The following is a 19,697-nucleotide window of genomic DNA, read 5'->3' on the forward strand; positions in this document are numbered from 1 at the left end:
ATCTGTTCACAACTTTATAATGTTAATGAGTTAAGAGTGTCAGAGCTTTTTTAATGATAAAGGATCTATTTTTAATAAGAAGTCTTGATACTCAAATAGTATTCAAATTCAGAAAACTTCTGAACCTAAGCTTCTTCTCTATTTGAACCAGGTACCTCATATCTGTACCCCCAATGCTTAATGGCTCTCTATTTACCAAACAACTCAGTGTTTACAATTGCTTTAGAATACTTCTATCCATATCCTACCCCAGGTTTTGCACCTGATATGGAAAATTGACATAACTTAGGAGTTTGATTTAATGATGTTAGACTTGATGAAAATGCATAAAGGCTTAAAATATCATGGGATATCTGAAATAACTGGAGAATTGATAGTATCATGTACCATGAGAGTCAGAAAAGGTTTTTCTTTTCTAGGGGCTTCACCCCAAGAAAAGACAAACACCTGAAGCTTCTCTTCCATCCCTTCTTTGCTGCTCGTTATGGGACATGTTGACAAGACAACAGGGAAAGGTCTTGGGAGGAGACTAGAGAAGATATAATGTTGAAACTTAAGTGAAATCTTCTCTGAGACAAAGTTGGGCGGTCCCTGGTTACAGCAAACCAGACTGATCTTTGTCTTCTCAAAGTTAGCTTGAAACCCAAAGAGGCCAAGGCTGCTGGGGGTTGGGGACTGGTTTTGATAACAGAGGGAAAAACTTACTGGGTCACCAACTTATTACCCTACTCTTTAAATGACGAGACTTAAAGACTGGCATGTGATTTTATATATTCCAAGATTTCCTAACTCCCTGTAAAGTTAATTCTCAAGAACAAGTTAGTTATAAAGGATGCCATTTAGGGAGACCTTCAGCAAAGAAATCATGTAGTTTGTGTGTGCGTAATGGATGGCAAGAGCAGCAGTTGTTTTAAGACTGTGGATAGAATGAATGAACACCATGCAATAAAATTTATTTGCAAGTAAATCAAAGAGGAGATTGTTCAGTGAGCTGATCACTGTAATAAACAATGTTGAGAATTATGGTGACAAATCAGTGTTGCTTGGAAGTATATTATCAAGAACTGATTTATATCTTCCATGGAGAAGAGGCAGGATTCAATGTGAATCCTTTACTTTCACATGATAAGGTAGGATACAGTGGTCCTTGGACCAAAAGTTTTCTGTTCAAGTCCTAACTCTATGACTTTTAGGCTCTGGGTCCTAGTTTCTCTTATATAAAATAAAAATAATGGTATTTGATCCATTTTGCCCACATAATTTTTGTCAGGATCAAAGTAGATGTGAAAGTAGATATTTAGGAACATTGTAAACCATGAGAGCATTAAGCAAATATGCTTTTAAAAAGAGATTAATCCTTCTCTGTGTCTCTAAACCAAAATGTGATGATAAATAAAAATACTGCTTAAAAATAGGAGTTATTTTATCAATTCTTTTCTTTCCTTTGTGCAGTTTGGGGAATCGAATAAACGCTGTTCTTCAAGCAGTCACTGGGAGCCAAGGAATCATTTGGAAAACAGAAATTACTAGAAACATCTCTGCTTCTATTAAATAATCAGTTTGTATTTTTCTTACGGTCACCATGAACCCTGTAACTGCTTTCTTCCTCCTTTGGTTACACTCTAGGAAGCTCAAGACAGATTTGTGATCTACCTCTAATATCCATACAGAATCATATGGCATGCATTGTGAACAAATTTCAGTTCTAACATATTTTCTTTTTGCCTCTGTTTCTTATTTTCATCTGTTGAATTGTATACATTTCTGAAACTCAGTTTTAAAAAACAAAATTTGGGGGGAACAAGGTAGGAAAACAACAGATCAAGACTTCAGGTGGGGAAGTTTGGTGTTAATTATGATGGAAGATGAATACTTCAGATAATAATGAAAGTTTTTTCATAATTGTACAATTTAAAAGCAACAAAAGGGATGCCTAGTGTCAGGTACTTGGACATATCTGCCATATTGGTAAAGAAGTAGATCAACAATAACCCAAAAGACACGCAAATAGAATTACCCACGATGCTGAATTTAACCTGAACTGAAAGATGTCTGAAAACTTCAACTATGATTGATAAAATCCTTATTTCAGACAAAAAAACAAAACAAATAAAGAATTATCCCACAACTCACTTAGGTGACTTGAGATCACGATGAATAATTTTATGGAGGTGCAAATAATTCATCCCACTTGCAATTCCTGTGGACCAGTCTACCAGCAGTCGAGGGGTGATCTTCCTGCCAGCACGCAAAACCTCATAGAGTTGTCCGTGTGCACAATATTCCATGATGATACAGTAACAAGGCGCCTGGGTACAAACACCCCTTCCAAGAAAACACAAGCATGTATATAAATACACACATACAAACAGACATATATACATGTTGATACTTTAAGGATACTTAATAAAGACCAATTCACTATCCAAATTATTTTTGACATGCCCATAGATAATCTTTCCTGATTCTTTAATGAGCATTAAAACCACTCTACCCTGCAGGTTTCTCTATTATGCATACAGAAAAATCCAGTTTGTTTTGTTCAGTCCAGATATCCATGCTATATTGTATCCATGCTTTTCTTGTATGATCATTCCATTCAGAGACAAAGAACACTCTTTCTTGAGGTTTATATAGGTGGGCTATTGTGTTGCTTTAGAGCCTCAAGAATAATTTAAAATATCTTCCTTTTAAATTTAGAGTGCTCTAAATATATGGTGTACAGAAAGAGAAAATGCAAATAAACTATTACTGTTTTTATCAGAGAATTTCAAATTACTCAAATTTTAAATTAATTAACTAGACTGAGGGCAAAAATGAGCCAATTTTCTATATTATATAGTCTTTGAAAAGCTTTTTTTTTTGTTTAGGATAAAAATAACATTACACAATGCATTATGCATCTATGAAGCCTATATTTCCATCAATCCTTATTTCCTCTATGAAGCCTTTCCTGATTAATCCTGTTCTCTCTCTTTCTTCTCTCTCTAAATTCCTGTCATACAGAGCAGTCATTGGTTTTTATATGCATTTTTTTTTCTCTCCCCATATAGATTATAGGATTCTTGAAGGGAGAGGTCCTCAAGATCTTTTCTCTCTAACACCAAGGCCAAGAAGTTCACAGCAAGTCCGTGACAATTATTTCTTAACTTCACCTAAACTTTCTTTGCTGAAAAAATACCTCCATAAAAACATGTGCAGAGGCAGCGGGTAGGAGGAAGGGTACTAACATAAAAGACACCTTCTATTTGTCAGACACATTTACATGCTTATTTAATTGTCTTATTTAATCTGTCTTTCCTACCCCCAAACATTATAACATAGATATTTCCTTTTCCAGAGTCAGACAGGGAAAGTGACTTGTCCTAGGAAATATAGCTAACACATGGCAGACCTAGGATTCAAATCCAGTCTGACTTCAAAGCCCATGCAATTTCCACTCACTATAAGACACTGCCTCCCTTTTAGCTTCTGTATAGACAAGCATCCTGGGGATTCCTATATTAACACTATCAACTCAAAAAGTGGGAATAATCATATTAACTCTACTTCACAGTTTTGCTCTGAGGGTGAAACAAGAGAAGAAATATTACCATACGTAATTTTCTGTGTCCTATCTCTTAAGGGTACGTATGCTTGCCTTTGAAACTTCTTAGAGACATTAATAGATTATCCTCTCAACAAGACACCCAGTGAAAGTCCTGGACTAGATACCAATCTGTATCCTATCTCTTAGACTGCTGTAGGTGATGAAAGAATTTAGGGGCCATGGCTTGAGGCACCAGATCATGTGAAGCTCTTATAACAATAGCAGGTCATGAAGAAGTATAATTAGTTTGCATTTTCCCTGCCTTGATGTGTCCGTCACATGTCACAAAGCTATTTCTATTACTCTCCCATCATCTTCTTAGATACCCAAAGTTCTTATCATGGTTTTTAATGAAAAAATTTTTTCAAGTTTCTGTTTAACTTTTAGAAAAGCTCAGCACAGCACAAGCTGCACAGCAAATACAAACATAATTTAATTTTCATTATGGAGAAATGGCAGGAATTCTGTAATATCATTAAGAATATAAAAATAAATATTTGTTTGAAGGTACTCAGTATCCTGTTCAACTATGCTTTAACTCATCACACAAACATAGAAAAGGTCTAAGAGTGATATGTTAATGCATTTTTCATCTCTCTTGATGGACAGATGAGAAGCAATCATTCCATCAGCACAAGGCTTCTTTGTGGCTATAAATAACAGCTCTATAATAACTTCTAATTGCTACCTTTTCTTCTCCCTTGGCAGTGAATTCCATTAGGAACAGTCAGGTTTTGTTTTCTTAAAAGATTATTTGAAAAAAAATTGGAAGAAAAAAGAATATAGTATTCTTATCTTGCACCTCCCCTTCTGTTCATGGTTCTTACTAATTTCAAAAGAAGCTGAAGCATAAAATCAGTATCTAGAGAAATGTATTAAAATCTAAGCATGCCCTTTTATCTTCCAGACAGTCCTGAATATGGTCCATCAGCCAAGCAACACTTGGTACAGATGACAGCAAATGTAACACTGCACAATGCCCCAAGAGCATGGTGTAATGGGCCAGGGACACAGACTCATTATTGTTTTCCATGTAGAGGTTGACACTAGTCAAGCACCTTCAGCCTAAAGAGTTGGCCACTAGCATGGCAATGTTCGTCCAAAATGAGGAAAACTGTTTATGCAGGTAGGAGGGTCAGAAGAGTGAGGTGGGAGAAAGTCTGGAAGGAAAAGGAAGAAACAAAAGAGAAGAAAAAATAAATCTTCTCATATCCCCATTGTCTTGGGATACATTGCTACCTTCAGTTACCTAGGGCATCCTGCTGGAAAGCCTTCTTAACTGGGACACAAAACTTTGTTCATTTCAGGAGGCCAAAAAGCGGTGGTAATCTATAGAATAATTCTGTCTTAAACCCAACATCCTAGTGGTCTAAGTTTAAAAGTTCTTGGTCCTTCCTTCCAATTAGGAGGGTGTAGCATACTGAAAGCAATGATCCTGTCAGTGAGGTAAAATGAAGGAAAGAAATGGGTCTCAGTTGTCTGTTTAAAAATAATCCTCCCATCGTCTTTTCAAATTTATCATTTTTGGAAAGTTTATCATTGGTTTCTATAGCAGTTTGTTTTAGTCTCTACTAAGGCAACCCACTAGAGCAAGCAATGATAGAAATCACAGAAATTGATGTTCTCTCCCATGTTCTCTGCATGAGTATTCCTTCCACAGTGAAATAAATCCAAGCACTCCATTCACTCTCTCAGCATCCCAGTTGAATGCTTCTCTTCTTTTCACACTTCTTTCCTTTTTCATTAGGGGTCTTGTTTGGGAATCAAAACAACAATACTTATTTAAACTCATCCTACAAAACCCATATCCAAGATTTCTATTCCATGCTTTGGAGATGTGGATCTAATTAAAATTTACCTTATGATACTTCCAGCTTTATAACAAGAGTTTTATCAAGAAAGGATCTTTTTTTTGTGCTGGGAGAAGTCCTTCCTAGGTTAGGGAAGGGGGATTTGCAAGTTATTCCACTTTTATCTGTAGCTTCATTGGTCATACTATTTCCCAGGAATAAAAAATATAACAAATATAACAAGAAGCTCCAATTTCTAAACTTTCATCCCACCTAAAGGCTACTTCTCCTATTTTTCAACTTATTGCATCTAATCCTCCTCTAAAGCCATTCACCGTTCACTTGTTCAAGAATAGCACAAAATTTAAAGGCTGACAAGGGAGGGAACTTGAGTGAAGGGTATAGGAGGAAAATATTGCACATATTTAGATCTCTGCACTTATGAGTTTGGTGACTTTCCTCAAATTTACCTTTAACTTTCCTCCTTCTACCAGGGATCCCAGCCAATAATATGAAAATAATGGTTTATACTAGGGAGATACATTTATATACTCTTGAAAACAACCACAACCACTTTGTAAAATGAATATAACATAACTTACAATCATCAATGACTCTACTATCATTAGATTTGGAAATCTAAGTGTTCAGCATTACTTGAAAAGATATAAAGCAAAACCTGAGACAGAGAAAAATATTCTGAAGGTACTTCTATTACAAGTTAATATTTAAGAAGGAAAGCTAATAGAAACTAATATAAATATATATATATTACACAGGTACTAATTATTTTCTGATCACTTCAGATATGTAAGCTTTGTTTTCTTAACCGGAGTGTAGGATGTTCATGTTATCTGGAAGTGACCTCTGTCACCCCAGTGATAAATGAGGATGAATAAGCAGATCTGACTGTTTGGTGGGAATCTGTTTCCTTCCTCCCTGTCCTAGTTGCATCCCTTCCAAGCAGTGCATACTCGAGCAAAAAGAACTATTATATATAAAATCCCTAAGGTCATGACTCAAATTTAATCTGTACCCTCCCAAAGCACCTAGCATAGTTCTAAGTCTATACAGTACTCTTGACATGTCTTCGAAAATTGGAACTAATATGTGTATATTAGGGGAAAGTCTCTCTATTTCTTTAAAATAAAAAAAAAAAGCCTTGACCTACTTGAAAGCGATGATGTTAGGGTGCTTCAACTTCCTCAAATGCTTGATATCCGTCTCATTCTGTTCTCTCACTTTCTTGATGGCCACTTCCTCTGCTCGGAACTTGCCCAAGAAGACAGCTCCTTGGGCTCCACTACCCAGCCACTGCAGCTCTGAGATCTCCTCAAATGGCACTTCCCAAGTATCTAGGCACACAAGTGAAAAACAAGCTTGAAGAGATCTCAGAATTTACTCAGGAACCATTCTACAAGACCACCCCAAAGGTACCAACTTCACCATCACTCAGAATGACCTCTATCTTCTGTCTTCTACCTGGTAACTCACCAAAAGATGTAACCTTTCTATGGGCTTTGATACTATTGATCAGCTATTCATATGTATTAATTTGTATCAATTTTCAACTACCTAAATCAAGAAGATTGCAGATCTCCAATATACTGTCCTAGAAACAAAGCACATCCTGACACTCCTTCAGCCCCACTTCCATAACTCAAAGCTTGCATATTCGGTCATTTCACCTATCTATCCCTATACCACTACCCCCACCCCATCACCCATGATTGGTGTTGTTTTATTTCTCTTCGGATTTTAGTGCAGATGCTCAGTGAATTCTTGCTGAATGAATCTTCAGTGATACTTTCCTAAGAACTTAATTGTGCATAATACTTATGTTGGTATTTACCTTTTACTGGGTACTCACTACACGCCAGATACTAGGATAGTGCTTTACATATATCAAATGTTTAATCCTTACAACAGCTCTACAAGTCTGGCCTTTTAATGGTTATTCTAAAATGAGAAAACTAAAGCATAGGGTAGTTATGTAACTTACCCACAATCATATATTTGCGAAGTGGCAGAACTGGACCTAGAACCCTAGATATGGCTGACTCCAAGGACAGGGCTTTCTCCACTATACCACAGTGTTGCACATGAAGTAACTGGGAAGGCCCTTCCATAAGTCATGATGTCTTTGCCTATATAGCTGCAGTCTTTTCAACTTAAAATGTTATTTCTCTTTTCTTAAGTGATTTTTTTTTTACCAAAATGTTAGCAGGGTCATTTCTAAGTATTTGGTGAGTCATATTATTATCTTATCCTTTTCAGTATAATTTTTTTTTTACCATAAGCCTATATTACTTTTATAATGAATAAAATACTATTTTTGAAATAAAGCACTTCAAAAATCAAAAAGTGCTTTAATTTCATGAAGCTTAAAAAGAAGATTGTAATCATTTGCTCCTTCTCCTTGTCCCCTTTTTAACCAGTGCATTACAATAGGTAAGAAACATACGTCAAAGAGGTAAGAACCCCATGGAGTGAGGAGAAAGATGATAACAATCTGAAAGGTTATGAGATATTCTTGTCAGACCATTGATCATTAAAAGGCCACTGTTGGAAAACAGTGGAGTAGAGAGCTTCAGGGTTCATTCCTTCTCCAAGGATAGCTAGTAAACAGGTGAAACTGTCTGAAACAACTGCTCTGGGGCTCCGGAGGCCAGGGCAGCACCATGCAGCATGCAGGAAAAAGCAGACACAGAGACTGAGAAACTTTTTTATGGTTATTCTAAAATGAGAAAACTAGGGCATAGGGTAGTTAAGTAACTTACCCACAATCATATTATCTGTTAAGTGGCAGAATTGGGCCCAGAAAAAATGTGCAGTGAAAAAGCGTGAGTAACATGCTCTGTTATGGCTGCAGGTGTTCATCACCCACTCTGGAGGCAAGCAGCCTCAGGTACAGTCCCTGGCTGGCTGGCTGCTGCAGACAGAGAAGAACGTGGAAGCCCTCCTCCTCAAGAATGTGGGGGGAGGGGGCATGGCTAAGTGCAGATCACAGTTTCTGGTACACAACTTGAAACTGCTAGGTCCCGCTGTTTTAGCCTGCCCTGGACAAGAGCTGCCACACCATTGTTTTGTCCCCACCTCTGACAGGGGTGGAGCTGGAGGATGACTAAAAATACACTGCCTTCTTAGGGTGCCATCTGCTGGCAGGCCAAGAAAGTATAGCCTTGGGGAGGTGACATAAAGGTGTTTTGGTGTCTCTCCTGATCCTCTTCCCATGGCCTTTTGCAACTGGCCTGCATCATTTGGCTGGGAAATACTGATGAATCAAATGTCAAAAATCCTTGACACAAAACCCATCAACAAAACCCTAGACAAGAGAGAAACTGACCTTCAGAAATATCTCAAGATGATCAGATGCCTAGCCATCAGCAAAAAGTTACAAGCCATACTAAGAAACAGGAAGACATGGCCCAGTCAAGGGAAGAAATTTAAAAGTTGAAGGAGATACAGAAGTTGGAAAAACTAATTAAAGAAGTTGAAACAAATTTCTTAAATCAAGGAGATGAAGGAAAATATGGCTAAAGAGATAAAGGATATTAAGAGGACACTATATGAACATAAAGAAGAATTTGAAAGTATGAATAGAAAAATAACAGAATTTATGGGAAAGAAAGGCACAATAGAAGGGATTAAAAATACACTAGAGGCATACAACAGCAGATCTGAACCGGCAGAAGAAAGAATCAATGAACTGGAAAATAGGACATTCAAAATCTCACAGACAGAATAACAGAAAAGCAATTTGTCACATACAAGGAAACTGCAGTAAGAATAAGTACTGATTTCTCAGCAGAAACCATGGAGGTGAGAAGACAGTGGTATGATATATTTAAGGTGCTAAAAGAGAAAAACTGCCAGCCTAGAATTCTTTATCCAGCCAAACTGTCCTTCAAAAATGAAGGACAGTTTGAAATATTCAGAGATAGGAGTTAATCAACAAGAGACCTGCCTTAAAAAAAAAAAATACTAAAGGGAGTTATGCAGGCTACAAGAAAAGACAAGAGAGAGAGGCTTAGAGGAGAGTGTACAAACGAAGAGTATCAATAAGGGTAACTAAAATGGAAAAAGAGAGAGAAAAATAGGATGTGACATACAAAAACCAAAGGGTAAAATGGTTGACGTAAGTACTGCCTTTACAGTAATAACACTGAATGTTAATGGATTAAATTCCACAATCAAAAGACAGAGATTGGAGGAATGGATAAAAAGTATGGTTCATCTATATGCTGTCTACAAGAAACTCAACTTAGACTGAAGTACACAAATCGGTTGAAAGGTAAAGGTTGGAAAAAGATATTTCATGCAAACAGTAAATAAAAAGAGTGGGGGTAACTATACCAATATTGGATAAAATAGACTTTAATATTGGATAAAATACACTAAAAAACTGTTATAAGAGACAAAGAAGGACACTATATATTATTAAAAGGGGAAATCTACAAAGAAGAAGCAACAATTATAAATATTTATGCACTTAACCAGGGTGCCCCAAAATACATGACGCAAACACTGGCAAATGGAATGGGAAAAGACACATCGCTACAATATTAGTTGGAGACTTCAATACACCACTCTCATCAATAAATAGAACATCTAGACAGAGGATCAATAAGGAAACAGAGAACTTGAATAATATGACAAATTACTTAGACCTAACAGACATACACAGAATATTGCACCCCAGAACAGTAGGCTATACATTCTTCCCAGTGCTCACATATCTTTCTCCAGTATAGACCACACATTGGGACACAAAATAAGTCTCAATAAATTTAAAAATATTGATAGTATACACAGAACTTTCTCTGACCATAATGGAATGCAGCTGGAAATCAATATGTGGAGAACTGAAAAATTTACAAATATATGGAGGTTAAACAACACACTTAAAAAAAATCAGTTTTATTGAAATATATTCATATATCATATAATCATCTGTGGTGTACAATGAACTTGTTCATAGTACTATCATATAGTTGTGCATTCATCATCCCAATCTATTTTTTGAACATTTTCTTTATACCAGAAAAAGTAAAAATAAGAATAAAAAATAAAAGTAAAAAAAGAACACCCAAATCACCCCCCACCCTATTTTTCATTTAGTTTTTCTCCCAATTTTTCTACTCATCCATCCATACACTGGGTAAAGGGAGTGATCCACAAGGCTTTCACAATCACCTTGTCACCCCTTGTAAGCTACAATCATCTTCAAGAGAACAACACACTTTTAAACAATCAGTGAGTCAAAGAAGAAACTGCAAGAGAAATCAATAAATATTTTGAGATAAACGAAAACAAGAACACAACATATCAAAACTTGCGGGAAGCAGCAAAGGCAGTGCTGAGAGGGAATAAGAAAGAGCTAAAATCAATGACTAACTACACACCAGGAAGAACTAAAGAAAGAACAGCAAAGTAATCCCAAAGCAAGCAGAAGGAAAGGAGCAATAAAGATTAGAGCAGAAATAAATGAAACTGAGAACAAAAGAACCATAGAGAAAATCAACAAAACTAAAAGTTGGTTCTTTGAGCTGATCAAAAAAATTGACAAACCCTTAGCTAGACTGGCAAAAATTAAAAAAAGAGAGAGGATGCAATTAAATAAAATCAGAAATGAGAGGCGGCCATTACTACTGACCCTACAGAAATAAAAAGGAGCATAAGCAGATATTATGAACAACTGTTTGCCAACAATTTAGGCAACTAAGATGAAATGGATAAATTCCTAGAAACACATGAACAACCTACACTGACTTTAGAAGAAATTGAAAACCTCAAGAGACCAATTACAAGTAAAGAGATTGAATCAGTCATCAAAAATCTCCCAAGAAAGAAAAGTCCTGGATCAGATGGCTTCACAGGTGAATTCTACCAAACATTCCAAGAAGAATTAATACCAATCCTGCTCAAACTCTTCCAAAAAGCTGAGAGGAGGAAACATTACCTAAACTCATTCTGTGAAGCCAATATCACTCTAATATCAAAGCCAGATAAAGATACTACAAGAAAAGAAAATTAAAGACCAACTTCTCTATTGAATATAGATGCAAAAATCCTCAACATAGTACTTGCAAATCGAATCCAAGAGCACATAAAAGAATTACACACCACGATCAACTGGATTTATCCCAGGTATGCAAGGGTGGTTCAATATAAGAAAATCAATTAATGTAATACACCACATTAACAAATCAAAGAGGAAAAACCACATGATCATCTTGATCGATGCAGAAAAGGCATTTGACAAAATCCAGCATACTTTTTTGATAAATACACTTCAAAAGGTAAGAAGAGAAGGAAATTTCCTCAACATGATAAAGGGTATATATGAAAAACCCACAGCTAACATTGTACTTAATGGTGAAAGAGTGAACGCTTTTTCTCTAAGACCTGGAACAAGACAAGAATACCCACTGTCACCACTGTTATTCAACATTGTGCTAGAAGTTTGAGCTAGAGCAATTAGGGCAGAAAAAGAAATAAAAGGTATCCAGATTGGAATGGAAGGCATAAAACTTTCACTATTTGCAGATGACCATGATCCTATATATCGAAAGTCTCAAAAAATCTCCAAGGAAGCTATTAGAGCTAATAAATGACTGCAGCAAAGTGACAGAATACAAGAGCAACATGCAAAAATCAGTAGTGTTTCTATACACTAGTAATGAACAATCTGAAGAGGAAATCAAGAAAAAAAATTCCATTTACAATAGCAACTAAAAGAATCAAATATCTAGGAATAAATTTAACCAAGGATATAAAGGACCTGTACACAGAAAACTACAAAACATTGCTAAAGGAAATCAAAGAAGACCTAAATAAATGGAAGGACATTCCATGTCCATGGATTGGAAGACTAAATAATGTTAAGATATCTACTCTACCCTAACTGATTTACAGATTCAATGAAATCCGAATAAAAATTCCAATATCCTAGTTTGCAGAAAAGCCAATGATCAAATTTATTTGGAAAGGTTAGGGGACCTGGATAACCAAAAACATCTTGAAAATGAAGAACAAAGTTGGAGGACTCACACTTCCTAACTTTAAAGCATATTACAAAGCTACAGTGGTCAAAACAGCATGATACTGGCATAAAGACAGATTTATTGACCAATGTAATTGACTTGAGAGTTCAGAAATAGACCGTCACATCTATGATCAATTGATTTTTGACAAGGCTGCCAAGACCACTCATCTGAGACATCTCTTCAACAAAGTGTTGGGAGAACTGGATATCCATATCCAAAAGAATGAAAAAGGACCCCTGTCTCACATCTTATACAAAAGTTAACTCAAAATGGATCAAAGATTAACTATAAGAGCCAGGACAATAAACCTCCTAGAAGATAATGTAAGGAAACATATTAAAGATGTTTCTTAGACTTTAAACCCAAAGCACAAGCAACGAAAGAAAAAATAGACAAATGGGACCTCCTCAAAATTGAAAAGTTTTGGGCTTCAAAGGACTTCCTCATGAAAGTGAAAAGGCAGCCTAATCAACAGGAGAAAATATTAGGAAACCACATATCTGATAAGGGTTTAAAATGCAGAATATATAAAGAAATCCTTTATATGAAAAGAGGAACAACTCATTAAAAATGGGCAAAAGACCTGAACAGACATTTTTCCAAAGAGGAAATAAAAATGGCTAAAAAGCACATGAAAAGATGTTCAACATCACTAGGTATTAGGGAAATGCAAATGAAAACTCCAATGAGATATCATTTCACACTTACTAGAATGGACACTATCAAGAAAACAAAACTACAAGTGTTGGAGAAGATGTGGAGAAATAGGAACACTCCTTCACTGCTGGTGGGAACGTAAAATGGTGTAGCCGCTGTGGAAGACAGTTTGGCGATTCCTCAGGAAGCTAAGTATAGAACTGCCATATGGTCAGGCAATCCTGCTACTCAGTATCTATCCAGAAGAACTGAAAGCAGCAATGCGAACAGACCTTTGCACACCAATGTTTGTAGCGATGTTATTCACAATTGCCAAAAGACATAAGCAACCCAAGTGTCCATTAACTGAGGAATGGATAAACAAAATGTGGTATATGCATACAATGGAATATTATTCAGCTGTAAGAAGGAATGAAGCCCTGATGCATGTGACAACATGGATGAATCTTAAGGACATTATGTTGAAATAAGCCAGGCACAAAAGGACAAATATTGTATGATCTCACTAATATGAAGTAATTATATTAAGAAAACTCATAGAATTAGAATCTAGAATAGATGTTATCAGGAGATACAATGAAGGTAGAGAATGGGGAGCTGATGTTTAATTTGTACAGAATTTCTAATAAGGTTGATTATAAACATTTGGAAGTGGATGGAGGTGATGTTAGCACATTATTGTGAGTATAGTTAACAGTGCTGAATTGCGTGTGAATGTGGTTGAAAGGGGAAGTTTAGGGCCATGTATGTCACTAGGAGGAAAGCTAGAGGATAAAACATAGGACTTTATAACACAGTGAAACCTGTTGTGGATGATGACTGTGGTTAATAGCAATTATAAGAATGTTCTTTCATGAACTAGAACAAATATACATGACTATTACAAGATGTTAATAAAAGGGTGGTATATGGAAAAAATATACCTAATGCAAACTATGGACTATAGTCAACAGTAATGTTTCAATATTCTTTCATCGACTGTAACAAGGGTGCCACCCCAATTCTAAGTTTAAATAATAGGGGGTATAGGGGATACAGAATTTTTCTTTTTGGAGTAATGAAAATGCTCTAAAATTGATTGCAGTGAAGAATGCACTACTGTGTGATTTTTCTGAGAGCCACTGAGTGTACACTTTGGATGGACTGCATGGAGTGTGAATATATCTCAATAAATTTGCTTTTTTTTTAAAAAAAAGAGCCACTGTTTTGCAGAATACTGAACAAGGTAGTGTTGTGTTAGCTTTGAATATATTCTGGTGTTGAAAGCATAGCGACTCACTGTTCACTGTATCAATGAAGCAAGAGCAGGAAGAGTTCAACAGTTATCTAGAAGAAAGCTAATTTCCCTTTTTTTTTTTTTTTTAAGTTTTCTCTACCTTAAGGGAAAGAGATTCTGGAGATTCTTAATAAGATGTGGTTTCTCATTACAACAGTTAAAACACAACCTTCAAAATATAGCTACATAAAGCAAAAAAAAATTATATTTAGGATGGTTTATAGCCAGGCATTCATCCCATTCTCCTGACATAAGCAATATTAAAGGTTTCTGCTTTATTGAAATTGAATGGATTTTATATTAATGCAAATCTCTCTAAAATTTAATTAGCTCATAAATATCAAATTATTAAAGGAACAAATTATACCAAGTAAGATTTGGGAGCAAGTTGCAATTTGACTACTTTCAATATCTTTAGGGCTTCTATGACTGACAAGTATTAAGTGCAAGCAATCTCGCTTTCACCCTCACAGGTTTACTGATGCATATGGTGCGCAGACTTTGATGGTATTCTGTAAGAGAATTTTACTCATTAGGGGATCAAGTAAAGAACCCAAGCCACTAAAAACTGCCATTTTGACTATTCTGGAGGTTTAATAAAGTACTATTACTAGATCTTGGGACAAGAACAAAACTGAGCAGTATTTCTTCGAGTACCTTTAATACGATAACTACAAAAATTAGACCAATCTTTGGTTGTCCTTTATTTGCTTTTTATTCAATCTTTATTTGCCATTAAGTATTAAAAAGATTAGAAAATATTAGAAAAATCAGAAAACATATTTTATCTGTTATCTGTTATCCCACACCATATTCACTTTCCTTCTGGAACATACTTCTTTGCATGTTTACAGTTACGCAAAAATTGCAAACGTGATATATTGTTTTCCTCCTTTTTTCATGTATTATATATTCTCCATGTGTTTATAGTTTTCATCACAAGTTTCAATCACTGTTTACTGTACCCTCTTACTTTCTGTACTTTCAAAGCATTTACATCCTTTTGTTTTGCTAAATTAAATTTCATACTTTTTTCTTTCTTCTTTTGTATTATTTCCTCAGACTTAGTCCCTAGGTTAAAAACAGTTTTCTGGCTCTTGGTATACATTCCAAATTGCTATCTAAAAGGATTTTTCTAGTTTTTGATATCAGCAATGTCTGAAAATGTCAATTTCACCAGAAATTTCCAGTACTGAGTATTATTGTTTTTTTTCCTAATTTCATTAGGTATAAAAGAGTATTTTTCTGTTTTAAGTTTGAACTACTTTAATAGCCAGTGATTTAGATTATCTTCTCCACATTTGTGTAATACTCTTATCTGCTTTGTGTAAATTGTCAACACCCTTTATTCATGTATCTATTAGGGTCTTGTAGTTCTCATTAATTTCAAAGAGCTTTCTCTCTCTCTTTCTCTATAATATACATATGAAGAGAGTATTTTTACAAACCCTTTTCTTTTAATTTTACTACTTTATAACAAAGTATTTTATATAGTCAGCTGTCATTTCTTTTGTAATTTCTTCCACTGTCTAGTCTATCTACTAAGATATTCATATAGTTGATTTTAAAAACTGACCCTTTACATCCATCTGGTGTTTAATTTCGTGTATGGTGTGAAGACGGATGTAAATGAATTTTTTTCTATCTTCCTATTTAGATATTTCAAAACAATTTGTAAAATAAGCCTTTCTTTTCATATTGTTTTATAATGCCTACATAGTAATTTAATACATTTTAATAAATAATGTCCATTAAGTTAAAATGAAAAATGATAAATACATTTGGCACTCAAATACCAGGGGTTCAGAGTATTATAATAAAGAATAAAATTCTCCTCTACCAACAGTAGCTCATGCCTGTGCTATTCATCCAAGCCTTAATTATTCATGGAAAAATAAAGGGGATAGCATTGGTAATTCAAGAACATGGAGCATAAAATAAAGACAGTAATACTTCAACCACCTTTCCATAGATATTTTTACTAGAACTGATTACCAGAAGTAAGACTGATTAATATGAATTTAGTCCTTCTCTGTTCTATCCCAACACCCCTGTCAGTGTCTAGTAGGGAGCCAAGGAGCAGGAAAAGGGCAGACTATGAAAGTTAGGTAAGGATGTGCAAAATTGGGAGACTAATTGAAATGCAAGATTACTAACCCAAAAGATTACAGAACTGGCTATGCTCTCTCCAGAGTCAGTCCCAGACTTTTTGCTGCTTTTAAATCTGTCCCACTGGTATTCTCCCCCAGCTTTTATCTTCTCTCTCACTTATCACTATGACTACTATCTTTATTCCAATGTCCACCAGGATCCCTAAGACTGAGAAAAAGCCCCAGGCCTACCCATTTTAAGGCAGCCGTCCTACTTTGTTTATTCAGACATGACCATGGTAATACCGGCTTTGAGAATGGAAACTATTTGGTAATAAAAGATTTCAATGAAATGTACTACCTTACTTGGGCTTCACTACAAACATGCTAAAAGGGAGACGCCAATGTCATTAAATTTTTTAAAAATCTGGTGAGATTTCCTCATAAGTACCAAATGCAGGGACATTTGTGTTATATGTGCTATCCTGTGGCCAACTGCAATCCAGGATTAAAAATCAGATCCCTGATCCCACAGCCGACAAGGAAAACATGACATTTAGTTTCTGGCTAGCAAATTTTTTTGTGGCTCACAGCAACAACCGCCCAAAGTAGGATATCCTGTCATCTGCCGAGGAGTTAGGCAGCTGCTGTGCCTTGTGAGAATCTTAAGTTGACCACATTATTTCTTATTTATTCATGAAATAAGCCTTCCTGAGAGTCACATAATCAGCTGGAAGACAAATTAAATACAAGTTTGTACAACAATAAAAAAAAAATGTAAAAGGCTCCTTTTAACAAACACATAGGATGTGTCTGTTGCATCTCTTTATGAGTTTGAATCACAATGATGCATTTTCGATCCTGGGACCTTCAAATTACCACCAAAATATTTCAGACTGTATGACTCCTGGGGAGGAATCTTGACCCAGCATCATGGGATGGAGAACATCTTCTTGACCAAAAGAGGGATGTGAAAGGAAATGAAATAAGCTACAATGGCAGAGAGATTCCAAAATGAGCCGAGAGGTCACTCTGGTGGGCACTCTTTATGCACAATATAAACAACCATTTTAGGTTCTAATGAATTGGAATAGCTAGCAGTAAATACCTGAAACTATCAAACTACAACCCAGAACCCATGAATCTTGAAGATGATTGTATAAAAATGTAGCTTATGAGGGGTGACAATGTGATTGGGGAAGCCACATGGACCACACTCCCCTTTGTCTAGTTTCTGGATGGATGAGTAGAAAAATGGGGGAAGAAACAAACAAACAAACAAACAAACAAAAAGGCACCCAGTGTTCTTTTTTACTTTAATTGCTCTTTCTCACTTTAATTTTTATTTTTGTTATTTTTGTGTGTGTGGTAATCAAAATGTCAAAAATTAATTTTGGTGATGAATGCACAACTATATAATGGCACTATAAACAACTGAATGTACGCTTTGTTTTGTATGACTGCATGGTATGTGAATATATCTCAACAAAATAAATAAAAAAATAATTCAGGCTGGATGGTTTTATATTGTAAATGAAGACCCTAGAAATCAAATATAGTCTTTTATATAAGCAGATACTGTAAGATTCCTATCTAAGCAGAAACAGGGAAATTTTAAAAAATAATAAATTAAATGGCTATCTCTGGATTGTGGGGTGACAAGTGATTTTTATTTTCCTCTTTGTACTTATATTTATTCATAATTTTTAAAGTAATAATATTTGTTTATCACAGGAATCCCCATCCTTTCCGTGTCAAGGAACATCTTCTTGAAACCTTAAGATCATGGAGGGGAAAAGGGAATGGAATGTGTAGGGCATGGGAGTATTTATGAAAGAAAGAGAAAAAGACAGGCAGATACAAACACACACACATACACAAACCAGGAACAAATGCTGTGGTTGACAAATCTGCAAAGTACACCTGGAATTGACACATTTACTACTCAATCACAATACACTTATGGGGAAGGGAGGATTGCAGGGAGAGGTTGGTATTTTAGTTTAAGAGAAAGTATTTCAGAAACAGGAAAAATAGAATGCATGAGCAAAGTGGCTAACAGTGACTGATGTTGACTGGCTGTTGTGGAAAAGCTGTCAACAGTCTTGACTAAAAGAGATACACACACACACACACACACACACACACACACACGAACAGTATGGGTCACAAAGTCCAAAATTCAGTTACAAAATAAAACAGAATCTCACTTCTGGTCTATAATGTTTCTTTCTAGAATTTCTTAATGAGAACTCATCAAATCAGAATCATTTATATAAAGCTTTAAAATATGTATCAAAAGTTTAAAAACAACAAACTGTTTGAACCCAAAAATTCCACTTCTTATCCTAAGGAGCAATCAAAGATGTGTGCAAAAATAAATGAATAGATAGATGTTCATTGCAGTGTAGATTATAATTACTGAAAACAGCAAACAAATTAAGTGTCCATTAATAGAGGAGTGCTTAAATAAATACCGGCATGTCCATAAAATTAAATATTATGCAGCCATTAAAAATGCTGATAAAGAAATATATTTAATGATATAGGAAATGTTCACAATATGAAGTGGAAAATGTTTAAAAAAAACAGTATGACTTTTAAAAAAACATATACACATACAAAATAGACTATAATATATGTCAAAAACATTAATGGTGGTTATTATCAGGAAGCTGGTATAATAGATTATTTTAATTTGGGGGCAGTACTTACCTGTATTTTCTAAATTTTCTATACCTATTACTTTTGTTATCAGAAAAGAAATGTTCTTTTAAAGATTATGAATGAAGTCATAAAGAACACTAGGGCCATGTATTCTCTTTACTTCAAAAGGATAACACTTTAATTGGAATACATGAATATACATGTTACACAATGATGTAAGTTAAAAAACTTAGCTTTAAAAAAGCTGGGTGTGGAAGCTAGAAATAATAATCTGATACAGTGCTTCTCAAGATTGATCAGATATTTTGTTCTTTCCTGAAATGTGAACTTTCCCTGCCTTGACTGTAAGAAAGTAATTCATTTTCATCACAACCTAAGGCAGGCCTGCAAGCTTCAAGGGCAGTATCAAGGGGCTTCTGTCTGGCTTTGAATTAGTGTAGTAGTTCTCAGAGTTTTTCATTGTGTAACCTAACAAAAATTTTTTTTCAACATGCACCCACTATGTCAATTATTTACAAATTATATATCTGTGCAACAATATTAAGACATCAGGCATACCTTAAAATATGCATGAAAGTT

The 19,697-nt window shown here is 35.2% G+C and overlaps 1 protein-coding gene across 4 annotated transcripts in view; it reads right to left on the reverse strand.

The window, feature by feature from the left end:
* The window catches only part of MAP3K13 (mitogen-activated protein kinase kinase kinase 13), a 174,425-nt gene that overhangs the window by 34,670 nt on the left and 120,058 nt on the right, over positions 1-19,697 (reverse strand). For all 4 annotated transcript variants that reach the window (XM_037839022.1, XM_037838998.1, XM_037839007.1 and 1 more), the window contains exons 3-4: positions 6,551-6,734; positions 2,134-2,325 (exon numbers count right to left, since the gene is read on the reverse strand). In XM_037839022.1, coding sequence (XP_037694950.1) covers positions 2,134-2,325; positions 6,551-6,734 — 376 coding nt within the window. The remainder of the gene's footprint in view (positions 1-2,133; positions 2,326-6,550; positions 6,735-19,697) is intronic.

This window comes from Choloepus didactylus, chromosome 1 (genome assembly GCF_015220235.1).
Source record: "Choloepus didactylus isolate mChoDid1 chromosome 1, mChoDid1.pri, whole genome shotgun sequence".
Lineage (NCBI taxonomy): Eukaryota > Metazoa > Chordata > Mammalia > Pilosa > Megalonychidae > Choloepus > Choloepus didactylus.